This window comes from Delphinus delphis, chromosome 11 (assembly GCF_949987515.2).
Source record: "Delphinus delphis chromosome 11, mDelDel1.2, whole genome shotgun sequence".
NCBI classification, from domain to species: Eukaryota; Metazoa; Chordata; class Mammalia; order Artiodactyla; family Delphinidae; genus Delphinus; species Delphinus delphis.
In genome coordinates this window covers 66,197,897-66,216,243 of record NC_082693.1, presented here as the reverse complement: position 1 = coordinate 66,216,243, position 18,347 = coordinate 66,197,897, and the positions used below count along the sequence as shown (strand labels likewise).

The 18,347-nt window shown below is 41.4% G+C and overlaps 1 protein-coding gene across 3 annotated transcripts in view; it reads right to left on the bottom strand.

The window, feature by feature from the left end:
* TMTC2 (transmembrane O-mannosyltransferase targeting cadherins 2) overlaps positions 1-17,101 on the bottom strand; it is a 391,943-nt gene extending 374,842 nt beyond the window's left edge. For 2 of the 3 annotated variants that reach the window (XM_060025323.1, XM_060025324.1), the window contains exon 1: positions 16,400-17,101. In XM_060025323.1, the coding sequence (XP_059881306.1) occupies positions 16,400-16,482 (83 nt within the window). In that variant the 5' untranslated portion in view covers positions 16,483-17,101. The remainder of the gene's footprint in view (positions 1-16,399) is intronic. The other variant, XM_060025325.1, reaches the window with a different exon arrangement.
* Positions 17,102-18,347: the final 1,246 nt, after the last annotated feature.

Here is an 18,347-nt window from a genome sequence, read left to right as displayed (position 1 = left end):
GTTCAAGAATCAGATGTAATCCTGCAGTAGGCAACCCTGGTCCTGACACCGATCTTTCTACCTGAGGACAACCACGTCCAAACCGCAACCATTTGACAAGTGGAGACTCTAAAAGAACGTGTAGGATGGCAATCCAGTTCAAAGCAGAAACATACGGCCTTTTTCCTTGCCAATAAGAAAAAAGCCAGCACATTACTGAACACAGTTTATCAAGGGTGCCCTTGGGGAGCCCAGAGAATGAAAAAGCACCAAGACGAGGCTGTCAACAACCAAGCAGTGACGCAGACACTTCGTAGGTGCCAAAACCTCAATCACAGAAAATCAGTACCAGTGGGCCGACCCCATGAGAACTAGATACCAGAAGAATACCAAACAGCTGCTTAGGGCTGAGCTAAAGCCAGGCCCAGACCCGACCCGGGGGGGAGGTCAAGCAAAACACTTGGAGAGCAGGTTGAAGCAAAGCCTGAAACAATGTAACAAAGCAGCAGACAGCTGGGCAACAACTGCCGGGAAACGGCAGGCTTGCGGCTCCAGAGGCAGGGGAGCCAGGTTCACAAACAGCTCCGGCAGCGTTCCCTAGGCGGCCGCTCTGAGATGAAAGCAGTGGGCGCTTCCTTGAGGCCCAATGGGACTGCCAGGCTGCACAGGGGCTGGGGCACCAGCTCACAAAGACATATTGTTGCCTGCAAACCCACTGCTCACGAACTCACTCAGGATCCAGGGACGAGTTAGGACAAAACCCACAAACGACTGCAGACATGTGGCATCCATGCCATCTAGTCACTTAACTGCTATCCTAGACAAACAGGCCGCAGTTTGCCAAGTTCTATCAAAAATCACCGGTGAGGACTCACTATAGTGTCATCCAAGAGAAAGGGAAGTCAGTAACATTTTACATCTGTAAGACTGACCTTGAGTTTTAACTCCTAACAAGTGTATCTTAGACCTGTGTTTCCCATCAAATGTCACGGAACCCCTGAGAGGGCCCAGGGACCAGTAAGATGGTCCCCTGCTCTCAGGGACCAGTAAGATCATTGCTGGAAGAGTTTTAAAGGTATGTGTTTCCATTTAGATCAGAGGTGGCAAACTTTTTGGTTAAGGGCCAGACAGTAAATATTTCAGGCTTTGCGAGCCCCAAGGTCCCTGTTGGAACTACTCGACTCTGCCAGTGTAGAGAGAAAGCAGTCAGAGACAAGTCCACAAATGGGTGTGGCTGTTCAAAAAACAGGCTACAGGGGACACTGGCCCACAGGCTGTAGTGCCTACTCCCAATTTAGATGATAGTCCAGAATACACACACACACACACACACACACACACACACACACACACACACACGTATGAATCAACGTTCTACCTCATATGTGTGACCACCTCATAACTAAGTAAGGCCACATGACTTCTGAGACTGCATTTATGATCGAGTTGGCACTCAAATGGTTAAGGGTATGAACAGACCGGAAGCGGACATCATGGTTTCCATGGACATCTGTGGTCTCCCCCTCTTCGCAGAATCCCTCTTCCTTCCTTCTAATCAACGCCCTCTTTCCTATACTGCATACGGCATGGGCTAGGCAAACCTGCTTCCTCTTCACTCCGAATGCCAGACCAGAGGTACGTTTCATGGACGAGCTTGTAACCTAAGTCAGGATAACTAAGATCCCCTCTGGAGCATTCTGGGAGAGCTAGGGAAGAGATCTTAGGTTGCCACTGGCCACAATGCCCACCAAGATGGCCAGACCAAGAGACGGAGAAAGAAATGAAGTCTTCAGGCCTCCTCAGGGCTCTTAGGTTCAGACAAGCAAGAGGTTCTACCTTTTCTGAACTGGGCTTTGGGCACTTGAAACCTTATTATCAAAATAAAACATGCTAGCAAAAGTAAAGGGCGGATGACAATGTTTTAGCAGCAATTCAAAGCAGCAGTACAGGCATGCCAAACTCCAAAGCACGCACAGCATCTCCATGCTGTGACATCTCACTGCTTCTTCTTACTCACTGAGGAAAATAAGCACATCCCTCCACCATCTTTCACCCCAAGCTGATCTACATGTCTGCTTCCTTTTTCACCCACTTGCTCCAGACAGAAACCTGAGAAAAGTCCCTCTCCTACAACCCTCCACATTCAGCTTGTCACCAAGTGACATCAACTTTTCTTCACCTTTTCCTTTCTATTTCACCCCAATTTTTTTCACCTCTGTTTCTACCTTATTTTAGCCCTCATCACGAACAGGAATACAAATCCCCCAATACAATCCTATAATGGACCCCTTTCTGGTCTCTCTGCTTTGGATTTCACCCTTCTTCAGACAGTTCTCCAAATTTCATCAGGGAACACGAGACCCGCAGCGATCTGGCTCCCGCCCACCTTGCCAATTCATCTCTTTTCCCTCTACTCTAGCTTTAGGCCCTGCTCTTTGGACACCATGCCTTTCTCTTTCTGCACATTTTTTCCCCCAAATAATCCTCCCTCTCCCTCATTTTATAAGCTATTTCTTATTTGTTCTTCAGGAATCAGTTCTCACAAGTACCTCCCTCATCCTCCCTCCCAGTCTGGGTCAAGTGCCCCTCTTACGTACTCACAATCATAAGCATGTCTCCCTGTTAGGGAAACTGTCTGTTTCCTTGGTCTCCCCACCAGACTCTAAGATCCTTGAAATTATGGACTACATCTTCTTCAGGGTCAGTGCCCCCCATATTAAACATGGTTCCTGACACAGCTAAGCATTTACAAATGCTTGCTAAAGGAACACAGGAATGGCAGGAGCTGAAAGCATCCCACACTGATGCTTTCTTGGGAGGTAACACACTTCTAGATAAGAATGACTTAACACTTTTAAATCAAAGGCGAATGTCTATTTGAGTGGATTTCCTGAATTTAAAATAAACCACAACAAATCTTCCTCCCAAACTTTGAATAGAATTATCATATTTTTATACTGTAATTTGCAGAAATCAGGTTACTTAAATGGTAAACATACCCTTACTTTTTCTTTCTCTCCATCACGTCTAGTAACAACAGCTGTTTCTGGTCTCTGAGGTAAGTGACCAGAATACACAAAACAATTTACAATGTTATTACTAAGTATCCTTAAATCTTTTGGTTGGTATGCGTATAAGGAAATTATCTCTTTACCAGTCTTGCTGCTTTCTTAATTTCTATTCATCTCCTTTTTTCTAAAATCAATGCTGATAGAAGTTAGCAGGAACTGATATGATTTTTCTTGGGAAAAGAAATCCTTAAAATAAAATTAATCTCCTTTAAGTGGAGGAAAACTGATAATATTTCACAAAAGAAATCACTCATTAGCTTCCATTTACTCAAGATTATGACAGAGAATACCATTCTGGTTTTCAATAAAGTTATAGCTACAGTGTTACTTTGGCCACTTTCTACCAATTTCAGTTGATTCTGGTAAACTCTTTCTGAACACACAAATAGCCTGAAGACATACACAAGAGATTTTCTTCAAATGCAGTAGGTAAGCTGCATGCAAAGCATTTACTCTATTTTTATAGAGATTCCCAGTGATGTTCCAAGAAAAAAACATTCTGGCTCAGTTCTGGTTTGTGTTTAAGTTTTTATTCCGGTTTAGAGAAAACTTTAAAGTAAATAACGTTCTTGTCACATCTTAGGTTTTACAGGAAATCTTTGATCTTCATTTTCAACCAGTTTTCATAAATAATGATGACATAAAAAGAAATCAAAGTGAAAATCTAAACTCAAGATTATTCTTAGTATTGAAAACAATATTAACTTTAAAATAGCATATATGGTCTACCTTAAATCTACAAGGTTTACGTATACGAATAAAGTGTCCAATTTAACATTAAATTTGCTAATTCTCTCAGGCTTTAGTTTGAAAAATAAACCCAACCCTCTCCCCAAAATCATAAATTCTCAGAATGCAAATTCTAAGTACACAAAGATGAACATCTGGGTATTTATTATGATAACTGCCTTTAAAAAAAAGTACAAACTAACTGCTATTTTATAGCACACACCCCAAATTCAGCATGTAATCAAAATCTACCACAGAATTTTCTGAAACACCAAAGACCTACTTTCCACAAATACAGCTGAATTCAGAGGATTTCCATTCTAACAAACTGTCTTGATTTAACCTCAAGAAGCTGTCAATCAGTCGCTGCTCTGGTTCCAATCCACAGAGGTACCAATCAAAATGACCCATCTTCCACTGCAGTGCCTCTGTTCTCCCCACACGAAGAAAGGTCATCCCAATTTCTCTATAATGATCCCTCCTCTATACCATAAAAGGAAAGCACTGTATCATAAACAAGAAAGGGGCAAAATACTCTTCAAGTCAACTCCTCTCAGTTTCACCGAAGTTTATTTATAGGGATGCCAAACTTAACCTTCTCCTTCATAGTAGATAACCCCTCCTTTCCATCCAACTCCTCACCCTGGAGAAATTCAGCTGTTGGTCTTTTCTTTAGTCTTAAAAATCAACTGCTGAGGCATGTTTAATAAGGTCCTGAATTACTGGTTTCTTGTACTCATTTAAATTAATCCCAGAGAGTTGAGAGCCATAGTACAGAAACCATTTGCCGTTTCCCTTTAATAAATTAAAACAGTATGACGGATTTTTTTTTTAACCCATCAGTAACAGAATCTGGTTTACTAAAACACTGGGTGAATTTTCACCTGAACATTCTAAAAATGTTCAAGGAACAGATGTGCACTAGAGAAAACTAGGCTGCTATCCAACAAGAACCAAAAGTGCTCTCCTTTTCAGGAGCTTGCCACTTGCTGTTACAATTTAGTTATCAATAGGAACAGAGTAACAAAGATTCCAACCAATAAGAAGGTAACACATGAGGAAGAAAATGATGACCACGGCTGAGGTAAAAACACGTTTGGTCGATATGGTTTGTTGTATTAATGCCTCATTTTCATTTTCACTGTAAAACATCAGATCCCTAGTTACTGAAAACATTATCCATTGCCTCCAAATGGCCAATTTCATATATATTTCATAGGCGAATGAGCCCAAACCCTAAACCCTATAACTGTGACCTGCTTTAAGCTGGAAGGACCCTGGAGGATCATTAGAGCCTCACTCTGACTTTAAAGAGGAAACCATGTTATCAATACAGTAAACCTTCAACATGCTAAGCTTACTTGGACTTTGAGGGGGAAAGTATTTTCTTTTTTTTTTTTTTTTTTGGGAGGGGGGAGTGGGGGAGAAAGCCAGAAATGTTAGTGTCAAATGGTAAGTAAACATGTAAAAGATCTGTTTTAATCAAGAAAGAGATCAATATTCTTAAATGCAGAACTACCTGTAAATAAACTAATGTGAGTTGTAGGTCCTGGTAAGAGAGCAAGTTAGAGAGTAAAAAGCTTCCCAGAAAAGGCTTCAAAGAACAGAGCTTTTCTATCCAATTTACTCACTGTAAAACAAAAGATATATAAAAAGTATTCCTGGGATTTGGGCTAACTCTCTATTCAACATTATCTTTTGCAACATAACCGAAAACAACTCCATATTTTCATTAAGATTTTTCTTATTAATATTAATAAGGAATAACAATATTAAGATATGTCCTTAAACAATGATTTTCCTTAAAAATCTAAGCTACATATCAGAGAGTGAAACAATTCTTATAAGATACTAAGAAATCATAATTTTGCCTATGCTCCTACACACAGTAAGTATTATCTAATCTAAAGAAGAAAGTCACTTGAAGTGAAGAAGATGGGAGATATCTGAGTTCTGGTTTTCGCATGTACTTTTTTTTAAATTGGTTGTTCAATTAATTTTTTTATGTTTTAATTTTATTGGAGTGTAGTTGACTTACAATGTTGTGCTAGTTTCAGGTATACAGCAAAGTGATTCAGTTATACAGTTAATCAAGTATATACCACAAACATTTTATTGGCAAAATTTGTGTGTGTGTATGCATGCATATGTGTATATATAACGGTTAAATTTCAACATCATTTCTTCAAACCTATAACCCAAGATGAAAATTAAAATTTTAAATTAGTAATTATTTAAAATACTTCACCGAACTTTTCAGTGACACTAAATCTATCTGCAATACCAAGTTAAATATTATTGGAAATAAGTTTAAATTTTGAATATTGGCTTTAAAGAAAATTCCCTAAGTGCTCTATAATATTTTTAGATGTTATTATATAATGATTTTAAAATATCAGCTATAAAGTTAATGAATAATTTCTTGATCAAGAGAAATACTTAATAAGTATCCCAGACACCACCGTACCAGGCATTTTATAAAACTTATTAAATTCTCCCAAGAACTCTAGGTATTACTATCCTCATTCTATAGAACAGGAACAGAGGCTAGAAGAGTTTTAGTAACACAATCAAAATTACACAATTAGCAAGTAACAGTTCTGGGATTAGATCCCTAATTTATCTGGTTCCAAAACTCTTGTGGTCTTTTTACTTTTTGCCACCTTGTTGCTTGGAAAGGTCTAAAAGAAAAAATACATTTTCTAATTAGTTACAAAAATGTATCACCAGGTTTAGATATTAGATGTCACCATCTAGTACATGTGCTAAGCACACTTGCTACTGATTTTCAGTACACCACTGATTAACACAAACACTTCAATGCAAGAAAACTTCAGCTTATCTGACGTCTATCTTTCCTAATCACTGGACTGCCAGAACTGCTCTAAATCTGAACATACTCCCAAAAGAAAAGGGGTTTCATTGAAGACAGAGATCACGAGTACCCAGTAACAATATACCCTGCCAAGCAGAACCAGAGTACCAAAGATTATTCACACCCGAGGCACTGCAATTGGTCCTTTTACCCTACAGAAGGAAAGAAGTGCTCAGATTGGCCAGAATATCTATTCAAAATAAGCACAGAGACCAGAAACAAAGGGAAAGCAGCAGAAAAGAAATACAGGCGAGCAAAACCTGCTTCTACGGTGAGACCAGGGACAGCTGACCAAAAGGGTGGACAGAGATGAGAAGCGGAGATGGGGCAGAGGCAACAGAAGCTGAGACAAAAGGAGCTCAACCACTGACTCCGAGCGAAAAAGTGAGCCAGGACATGGAGTAGAACACAGTCCTGTTCTCAGGGGAGAAGACAGTGAGATGCTAATGTATGGGGATAACTGAGTCATTCGTCCTCTGGTCCAACACCATCTCCATCTGATTGTAACATCATGCGGCTTTTTAAACACACAGAAAACATTCACCAGACTATTCCATTTGGTCCTCACTCTGTGGTTGGCAGTTGTTATCATCATTTGCACTTCCTGACCAATTACAAGACCAAGTTTTAGAGGCTTAGTAGCTCAAGTACTAGTTAATAAAGTGTTATTTCCAAGACTCCTCTTTTATCTTAGCCCAGTGTTCTTTCACAATACTGCCTGTAGTACAGAGTACAGTGTTTTAAAAAGAAAGAAATAATTATAACTTATTTTAAAATAAGTTCTTTAAAAAAATTTCTACTAAGTAGGAATGTAAAACTTCACATATGTGTGGTATTCACCTATTCAGAAATCCACCAAAGTGCCCAAAGGCTGAGGTATAGTGTACCAGGTTAAAAAAGTCAAAGGGGCCCAAGCATTTCTAATACTATGTTGACATACCTTTACCCAGTAGCATCGCCCAGTGCCTGAATGTCATTAAATAAATCTTTATCTTTCCTACTCTCAGCTGCCTAATGCCTATATTTTGCCACCTGCCTGACGTCTATAATCTTCCTTCAGTGTAAGCCAAGTTTCCTTACAAGGGATTGTTCAACAAAAGTACAAACTCATCAAGGCACTGACTATAGACTCAGTTTAGGCATCAGCATCTATTCAAGTCATAAGCCTAAGGCAACCGCCTATCAGTTTATTTGTAAAACTCAGAATCCAACATCTGTCTCCATAGTAACTACAAAGAAGATGATATTGTAATACAAGTTGGTGACAGATATTTCAATAGAGAGCATCTCCTAGATTTTAGCAGGCTCTCTACCTTTTCAAAATGTACACAATATCTTAAACTCTTAAGATCAATTTAAAGATGTATGATTGAACAAATATAAAACAAAACAGAGAGATTACATAAAATGGCTAAACTCATACGTTTTTGAGATATAAAAGATTATCCTAAATCTTTTTTAATACAGGAATTTAGGCAGTCTTTTCCGAATATCTGTAAAACACACTGAACTGATGTGTACGTTGCATGAACCAGCCGCATCTATCACACCTGGGAATGACAGAAATGCAGACTCTTAGACCCACTCCAGGCAGAATCTGCATTTTAACAAGCCCGGGTGATGTGCAGGTAGATTGAAGTTTGGGAAGTGCTGGTCTAGAAATATATATACATATACATAGATGGAAAGAGATCCAACAAGAGGCCCAGCTCAAAAATGTCCTTTTAGGAGAGGTACCAAAATATCCATCTGGTTCAAAGAAACTGAGAATTTGAACTGCATTTTAAAAGATTTTCTAAAAGGTAATCATCCATATCAAAGGACGAAGGTAGGGTGTGGAGGTGCGGGGTTATGAGAGAGGACCAGGTCTAAAGCCCCCTGGCCTACCACCGGCATCCTCAGTATCATATCAGGCCTGAATTTAAAAGTAGCTACTAAATACTCTCTCACAGAAATGGTTTACTTTATGTTAATGACATACAAGAGGTTTTAAAACAGTGAAATTTTATTTTCTGTTCAACATGGAACGAAAGCCAAAAACACCACTGTTTCTAAAAGAAAAAATACAAAGACTCTTAAAAATATAGAGGTGGAGGAAACCAAAAGAGATCACTTAAATAGGATATTTTAAATAGAAGACTAGATATCTGTGGCAAACTATAGTTGGTAATTTCAGGCTGGACTCTGGTGTCTTTATAATAGATTTTTGTTCAAATCTCAAATTCATTTTCTTTGGTTAAGTCACTATATATCCCTATAAGAGTGGGTTAAATTGTAAAACCTTATTTCTTTAACATAAACTCAGCTCCGTTGTTTTTTTCTTTCAATAGAATAACGAGAAAATCCTTCCTATTTTAAATAAGGTTTACCAAATGCTTTCAGGTATACTAGTTTTTCACATCAGTTAGAAGTAATTGTCTCCCACTAAAGGGCCTACTTCTGCAAATAAAATTGTCTTTTTGCCTGATTAAACTTCTTCATCATCGGAGAACTTTTCTTCCACAAACTTGTAGTTGGAAAATTTGCCATTAGAAGCTTGCTTTGTCAAAATGAGCTCTTTTCAGTTTCTTTGGCAGAGCAGTCCTGTAGTTAATCATTTGGAGGAGGAGAGAAACATCCTATTCTAAAAGTACACCTGACAAACTATTCGGACCCAAGTATTCTACCTTAAGACATCTTTTACAACCCAAAGCAGCAGTCTCAGTATTTATAATACCTTTAAAAACCTGAAGCTAGGAGGGCAGAGACACACAAAAGATAGTTTATAAAACAATGAGAATGGTCCCCAGGGGAACAACACCGCTGCCAGCCTTACCCCCCCTTTTCCCAAACGGCTCTGTAATGACAATATACAACTGTTTCCTAGTTAAACCATAATCGTAAGACTATAGTGAACTCGTACTTTTTTTTTTTAACTTGATGCTCCTGAGGAATAATCACACATTTATTATAATAAATTCCACAGAAATAAAGAGTAGTCATCAAAGACAAAGGGAAAGACACATTTTATTTGGACACAGTACCTACCACATAGCTGCTATTCCAAGGGCACTGATGTGTGTTTCACTTGAGAAATCATGTAATTTAGTCAGTCTCCTTGACAATAACTATATGCTGTGCCACGCTTCAGACCCTGCCTCACCCTGATATCACAAAATGCCGCAGCAAAGAAATCAAGAAACGAAAGCTTACACCAGTTTATCACAAGCAAACAGCATCTCCTCTGCCATGTACTAAGGTACTTTTAAAACAGATACAGTAGCACTGCCCTCAAGCAACGCGGCATGTTTATAGTCTTGGAATAAGTAAATGTACATATAATTTCACTTATTTCCATGATAAAATGGAATCTAAAGGTGGAGTTAGGGTTTTGAATTCTAATCTCTTTTCCAAATTAATTTTTTAGACACCAGCAAGTCAAAATCTCTCTCCATCTCATCTTTAAAACAATCATTTCTAGTTACTCAAATTAACTGTATCTTATGAAGTGCCCTTAAATAAAATAAATTACTTTAAAAACACAACAGAAACTTTTAATGTAGAATCTTGAAAGCAAATCATTTCAGTGTTCCCGCCTTCTTCAAATTTCTCCTGAATAGATAGGCTTACTCAATTCTTTCCTACTTACCTGTAAAGAAAAAAGCTCACGGTTGAACCCAAAATTGTAATTCCCAAAAGTTTCTAAAAGACTGAAACGAACATCTATAACTTTTATTCTAAGAAACCTTGAGTACCAGAGAAACTGACAAATGTAACTGAAAAACTAAACTGTCAGAGTGGAGGAAAAGAGATCAATAGAAATTTGATAGTGCTGCATCTTGTTGGAATTAACTGCCTAGAAAATACAACCAAAATAATCTCTGAGGCAAAAGTCTTCAATCCCTATGACCAGTCAAGGCAAATCTAGTTAACTCAAAGGGTTCAGCCCCTGCAGACCTCCAAGGAAAACAACTGACCTGAACAATTAGGAAGGAGCCATTTGGGAAAGGTATTCTAAAGCTTCCACAGATATGAATGAAGTACCAATGAGCACCAGATCAAGAAAAAGTCCAATTCAAACCACCAACCATGGATCCTCAGCAGAGATGCTCTGGGAAAGAAGCCAACAGAATCCCAATAAAAGTTTAAAAATATGAGTATCAATCAAAACAAACATGAGTCAATGCAAGTGAAATTCTGCTAAAGGACAAGCTATCAGCATTTTTTTATGTCTATCATCAGATTCCCAGATTCAAACACTATATAGTACCTGGTAAAGTACAGGTAGGAAAGGACGGACAGGGACGCTTACTGACAACGGGGAAGAGCTGCTGTTTGTATTAGGCACCGTATATAAGGGAAGCCCATGTCTAGTGGTGTTCATAATTAGTGAATTAATGAATGTAGTCCTTTATTCCTCAAAAACACATACAAATCAAATCTTCAAAGAAATCAGCTAGCATTGTGCATAATTACACCTGTAATGATTCAAAATATTATGCCTTTTTCATCCCATGAAAAACAGGAGGTAGTTCCTGGTGATAGGCCTCTCCACTTTTTTCAGCTAGGCTCTTAATGAGGACAGCTATTCATAGAGGGAAGGTTGTTACATTCAGCAACCCACTTGTCCTTTCCATCAAGGCTGCCACACTTGTCACTTTTGTGAAGCCATTAAAGGAAGGACCCAAAGCTCATGTAAGACTTAGCTTCTGAGAGAGGACCAAAAAATTTAAGAGATGAATGTTACTGTGTTGAAAGCATGTTGGGTGAGAATAATGAAGTTATAAGAAAGTAGGTTTGTCAGCCACAGATTTATTGGAGTGCCTTAAGGGTAAACTTTGTCCTTTCCTAATATTATGAAGGTGCCTGTTTTAGAGGAAACATACCCTTCGCCTATGATAAACAGCTGCACCATCAAGGGCATTTTAAACAAGTGCTTTTAGCGCACTGAACAGCAACAAAGAGATCAGGAAGACAAACGGCTCTTAACTCATGTTAAGAGCCGTTAACATGGAATCCAAAAGGTTGTAGCTATTTCAGAATTATAGCAGCAGGGAATTCAGTGTTACTGTAGGGACACGTTAGCTCTGAAAAACTAAGTGCAGATGATGAGATGATGTAAACTAATAATGTGCAATAAATGCAGCCCCTCTCCCAAATACAGTGTATTTATAAATGAGAAAAACTAAGAGACAGATGGCTGGCAAGCAATTTCCCCTACGGCATTTGCACATGTCCGTTCAGTGCTTGTATCTGGGTCATTTGCTAGGATAAACCCCATGTGACAAGCTCGATGGAGGTAAGGAAAAGTGGTCCATACCTGCTTCACCGAATTTGAATTTTAATTTACTGTTAAGAGATGTACTTATTCAAACAGCAAAATGAACCTTTTCCACATAGATTTGATTAAACAATCAAAACTTAGCTAGAAAATAAAATGTCACGTAAAATATTTCATAAACTATGAACTGTACCCACTGGCCTTTCTTTTAGTACATTATCAACGGGGAAGGAAATGAGAGTAAAATAACACTCTTGTACACGTTACCTTCTTCTAATAAAGACCTGAAGAGACAACCTTGGACACAAAGCAAACTTCTCCCTTATTTACTTTGATTTTATAGTAATTCTTTCTAAACATGCTTTTACTAAATACCAGACATGCCTTCAGTGGTTGAACATACTATAATTTTAAGATAACAAACCCAGATTGGTCCAAGGCAAGTTTATTAGAGAGAACTTTTCAGAGAGACGTTAGAGGAACTGATCATTTCACAAGCTATTCTTATACCAGGTCAAAAACCAAAATGATAATAACACTAAAAGACCAAGTAGAAAGTACAGTTGAATATCTTCAGGGAAAAAAAAAAAAAGGTTTTTCTAAAAAGCTTGTCAATACACCTTAAATCCTCTATTCCTTCATTTTAAATACTGTTAACCAAACTCTTTATAACATTAAGAAAAAAAAAACCCTTAAGAAGTGTTTCTACAAAACTGAGATTTACATTTACACCTAAATGAATAACTAAACCAGGGATGTGCTACTGAAAGTTTGGAATAAGTTTGATTTCAAGAGTAGAAATTCCTGCTGTGGAGTTGCTTCTCCAAATTTCACAAAATTACTGCACACCAATAACTAAGGCACCTAAAGGTAAGGTTAATGATCATGGGTGAGTTTAACAGTTGCAGAATGGGCAATAAGGAAAAAAAATTTCAAAGCAGCCACAAACGCATTTCCCACTTTCAAAAACTCAAATTGCCTTTTTTTTTTAAACTAATGCATTATTTTACTCACATGAGACTAAAAAGATGTATTCGGTGCATTATGTCCTTACTTATCTATCACAAAGGGCCTGCCGTCAATTAGATGATATGTGCCAAATGAAATCACACTATGAAACAGCAGTTATAGTTTACTTTTGTTGCTTTGAAGTAAACTGACTCTTCTTTTAGTGCTATCTTCATGCAAAACATAGCAGGACTTCTAAAGAGGATGCAGGGAAAGTGATGCAATGTTATCCTCGACAAATATGGAAGAGAGCAGAGAATTCGGGGTCAGCAAGTTTTTCCCACTGACCTAACATCAAATTTCTCCAGAAAGGGAGACAGTCCTTCACAAAGTCACATGCAGCATGACTTCAGCTTTGGCAAAGACTGCATATTTATAATTCCAATTTTACTCTAACCACAATTTAAGATTCAGTACAGTCTTTACTAGATTGAAGGCAAGGGGAGAGGGGAGGAAGCTGAAACTGTATATGCTTTTTCATCAGATATGATGAATTCTACTCTTCTACTGTTTGTTTCATCACGTCAGAGCCATAGTCTTACATTTAGCACAGAAACACTTGTAAAATATTCAATTTTACCATTGGGAAGTTGATTTTGCTAGAAGAAGGTTTCAGATTACCACTTAATCTCAACCAAGCTACATCAAACACTGAATATAATTACATATATAGTTTATGAAGTAAACCTGAGCACTACATTTAAAAGAAATGATAACTTGGAGAAGTACCACAGCAATAATGTTTAGGCTGAAGCAATAGAAAGCCCTCCTACAGTAAATGCCAGGTTCTTCAGCTAAAATGCAGAGTCTTGCTTTAGTTAAGCAAGTGGAGCGTAAGAGCCACCTCCCTTCCTTGAACTGCCCTTTCACTCCCAGCACTGCCCTCTCCTTGCAGAACCATATTTCACAAAAGTTCCTAGGGTGGGCGGGGGTGGGGGTTGGGGGGTGGGGTGAAGGGGAGTGGGCAGTGTTGCGGCAGAAGCCACAGATGCAGTTTAAACAAAGTTTTACACTTGAGTCTTTGTAGTATGAAATGGAGTGGTGGAAATAAACACATTATCATCATCCTACAGTGTCCACTTGACTCCCCAGCTTTTTTCCCTGCTTCTCACACAAGCGAGTTAGAGCTGTGAGACAGAAACCTTGGCACATGGTATGCAGACACCAAATATGTGCCATGCTCCTATTAATACATATTTCATAATTTCTAGGATTCATAAAAACCAAGTGTGGCACTTGTAAGATCTCATACTCTCAAGAGTACGTGATTGCATATGCAGTTCTGCTACCAAGAAAATTAGAGTAAAATACACTTTTCAAATTGTAACTAAGTATAATGTATATTTACAGGTCTTCAACATCATAATGGTATATGTTGTCTATATGTCACACATTGCGCATGCTATCAATTAGATGATACGGGCAAATCATCACATTAAATTCATCTATGCAGCTAGGTATAACTCAGGAATTTTGACGCTCCATTCAATCTATAGTAGGTAAAGAACTTATAACAATTGCCAACTATCAAAGCACAACTAATTTATCATCACACTCACACCATTCTGCCGAGTTACAACACTAACACTTCTGACTGATCATTAAAGAACACAAAGTAAGCATTAAGTCTACAGAGAAATGTACATGCAAATGTAGTTTAGTTCCAGCCTTAATCTTTATTAGGATAGTTTCTTCTGACATGTACTTTTGAAAGAACTGGACAGCAATAAAGAATAGCCACACCATGCTATTTGCTTGATTTAGCACAAGGTTCTACAATAGTTACAGTATGACAGTAAGTTACTTTTTTATATAAGTCCTAAATCATTGGTTTAAATGCTTACTCTTCAAACTGTCCCCAACAGTGCCAGTAACTGCCCAGATTCTTCCCTGAGCTCGCTTTAGTGAAAAGTCACCCAGCTTTGGAAGCAAGAGCTTTTCCTGCCAATATTCTAGAAATAGCAGGTGCAGAGTAACACAAAATTGGAGGGTACAGAAGCAGCTCACCTCACTCTTACACACAGACCATTTACTTCTCGAAGCACGTAGCAAAACTGCTGAAATGTGTACACTGCTTGAAAGTTGAGGAAAAGTTTATGTGTAACAGTGGCTTCCTATCAACCAGTCTCTACATAAAATGCATTAAGAAGGGTTTGCTGGATGTTCTTGTACCGATTATCAGGGGATTTCATAACAGACATGTGGGTGTGAACCAAGATTCGCTGACTGGAGGCATACATCCATGAACATGCTTTTAGCTGGAGAGTGGGCACACGAGAGGATACAGAATATGGCTAAGCACCACCGGGAGAAAATTCTGCCTTCCTCTCCCCTCACTATCAACCACTTCACTTAAGTTCACTCACTGCCTCGCCCTGACCCTGAGGATCCATTCACTTTCCATAACCCAGAGAGGCTGCTGAAAAGCTGTCAAAGTAAATCTGTGCTCACTTTTTGGATGGTTTAACGTCAATGGAGCATGAAACACCCCAGGACGGTTAATAAGTTTAGCCAGGCGTGATGTTCTCCCTAATATATTTTAATTATGCATCTGTTTTAATTGTAATCAGATTAAGTCACCGGAAAGGCACAAATTGCAATTTTCCCTAATGGCTATTAGAGCTTTTCATCAGTTTCTAAACACTAACAACGCTTAAAAAATAGGTAGAGACACGAGCACAACTGTGACATTTCCCAGAAATCGATGCAGTTTCTTTGACAACACAGTTCAGGTCTCATTAGCCACCCAAACTAACCCAAACGCAGAAGACAACTTCAGTCTCTAGGGGCGTCTTCTTCCCCAATTAGCACAAAAGAATCGCTAACGTCTAAAGTAAAACTCCCAAACAGAAACGAAAACCCAGGCTTTTATAAAGTGCTACTCCATCGATCGGTGAGGGAGGCGGGGGAGCGGAAGAGATGAACAGCAGCATTATCCTGGCTCAAAGTAAAGTACACCATGGGTCAAAAGGGAAAGTTGAAATAGAATGCGATTTCTCCACTATTTTGGCAACTGTCAAACGTGTGTTTTAACCTCGGGAAATAAAAGTGTCCCATCAATAGAAGGAAACATTACAGGGAAGATTAGGGGACGGGGAGCAGCTTCCTTCCAGTCCAGACATAAAATCGCTCAATGTGCTTTTGTTGCACCATGGAATACCTAAGATTATTTTTTAGTACGTTCATTAAAGAGTTTCCCAAATTGCTGTGATTTCCGCTAAGAAACTTAAGCGTCTGCCAACAGCCTAGAAGCAAGGGAGAGGAACCTGCTGCAAACTAGGAACCCAAACTCCCTCAGCCCGCCCAGTGCGCCCGCGTCCCCGGCGTTTGCTTTAGGTGTTGATGTTTACGCGTCTCCTAAACCTTCAGGTGCTGGACCAGTCCCCCCAAGACGCACTTCGAACCTTAAAGCAGGAAGCTTCAGAGCTACCGCGGAGTCCCCAAGCAGCCCGCCACCCCTTCCTCTCACCCCCTTACCTGTCATCGTAGCAGAAATCCGCACTCAGTGTGTTGAGATACAAAGCGAGCCCTAGAGCGCTGCTCACCAACTCTGCAATCATCTCTCCACCGCCTTCCCTCCGGCTCGGCTACCAGCGCGAGGGCAACAGCGGCAACAAAAAACAGAAGCATCAATCCCCACCTTCCGCCGCCTTCTCCTCCCAGCTTCACTTTTCCCTCGCTTCCCCACCCTCCCTTCCTCCCTCGGGTCCTTCCAATCCACCGTTCTCCTCCTCCTCCTGGCGCCCGTCTCCGCAGCTCCTGCGTCCTCCCTGGGTGCGGGCTCACACCGCGCTCCCCATGCCCTGCGCCGACGAGCGGCGAGCGGCGTTCGGGCTCCGCGCCCCCCGGCGGATGCACAGGGCTAGTCCTTCGCGCGGCTCGCACCCCCACCCTAACCCATGGCAGTGCAGGGCGCCCTAGGTGAGGAGTGGGACTCGGAGGAGGTGGAAGAGTGCGGGGTGGGGACAGAGGGACCGGACCGAGCCGGGCTCTGAGACCAGCTGGAGGAAGAGAGAGAGAGAAGGGCGGGTGGGAGGGACAAGGCGAACCGCCTCCCCTCGCCGCCTCCCGGTCGCACCGCTCCGGTGCCGCTCGGGCAGTCTCCGGCCGCCACAGCGGCTGCAGCTCATTCACTCTTTATTAGCTCCCCTCCCGGCCCCAGTCCCTTCTCCAATGAAGTGAGAAGCGGTGGCTGAGACTCCAGAAGCTCCCGCGTGGGGTTCTCGGAGCTGTCCCCCGCGCCTGCGTGGCCAACCCTCCACTGGGTTTGCCCAGCCCCTTTCTCCACCCAGATCCGCCCCTAAGGTTCCGCCCACGCTACCCCCTGGGCTGAAGGCTCCTCCCACACTCCCCCCCGGCCGGAGGCTCCTCCTCCCTACCTCCCGCCCTCCCCTTGTTTCTTTCACCTTCGATTTCACTCTGGGAAGCCCAGGGAATCCAGGGGCGACGGCTGGAAGACAGCCCAAAGAGGTAGCTGGAGTGCGCCCTGGGCGGGGCAGCTAGAGGAGGAACGAGACCGAGGAGGACGCAGTCGCTCGCCCCGCTCTTGCCTGGCGGCGCCTAGCACCGACTGGATCGTGTGCCAAGCGCTGCCAGGCGTAGGTCCGGTCAGCTGGAGAGACTTCTGGGCACCGGGAGAGGAAGAACAGGTTTGGCGAGTGCTGCGGACTTGGTTGCCACAAACACACACGCGACCTGTCACACACCCTCACTGTGTGTGAACCGAAACGGTGCGGGGGGTGGGGGGGGGCGTTGGAGAGCTTGAGGGGTGTCTTAGGAGGGAGAAATTTCAGCTCCGAGCCGACCGTTGTTCCGAATGTCAATGGAGAGACGTGTGGGGAGGGAACTATTCCCGCAGTCAGGTTAAAAAGAAAGGACCCCCGAAGAGGAAAGAAAGACTAGCGCACACACATTCATACCCCGCAGCAGCGGGAGCTTTTCGTGGTTTCAAGGTAACTGTCAGGCTGACCCCAAGAACACGGAGAAGAGACGCCTGTACAACCGAGTACAGCGCTACCCTTACACCTAGGAAGGCGGGAAGCTAATGCCCTTTCCTTTCCACCCGGATGCAGGACTGGATGGAAGGCGTCCAACCTGATGAAATATGGTGTAGAAGAATGGTCTGTGTAGAACGAGCTCTGGGTACTAAAGTTGCAAGACCAAAGAGGACCGTGGGCTGCCTGCCACATCTCCTCCCGGCTTGGCCCCTTTCTGGCTGGACGAGTGGCTCCCGGGACCGCGATGAACACTACTGCAGCGCCCCCTGCTGCATGGCAGCCACAATGCATGGAAAAGAGACATGTAGAGGGCTGACTCCCCCCCTTCCCCCCATACCTCGGCCATAGCTCCAAAGGCAGCACCTAACCAGCAAGCTCTCCAAAACGGCGGCAAGAAATTGAGCCCCCCGGATGTCTGGCAGTGGCCT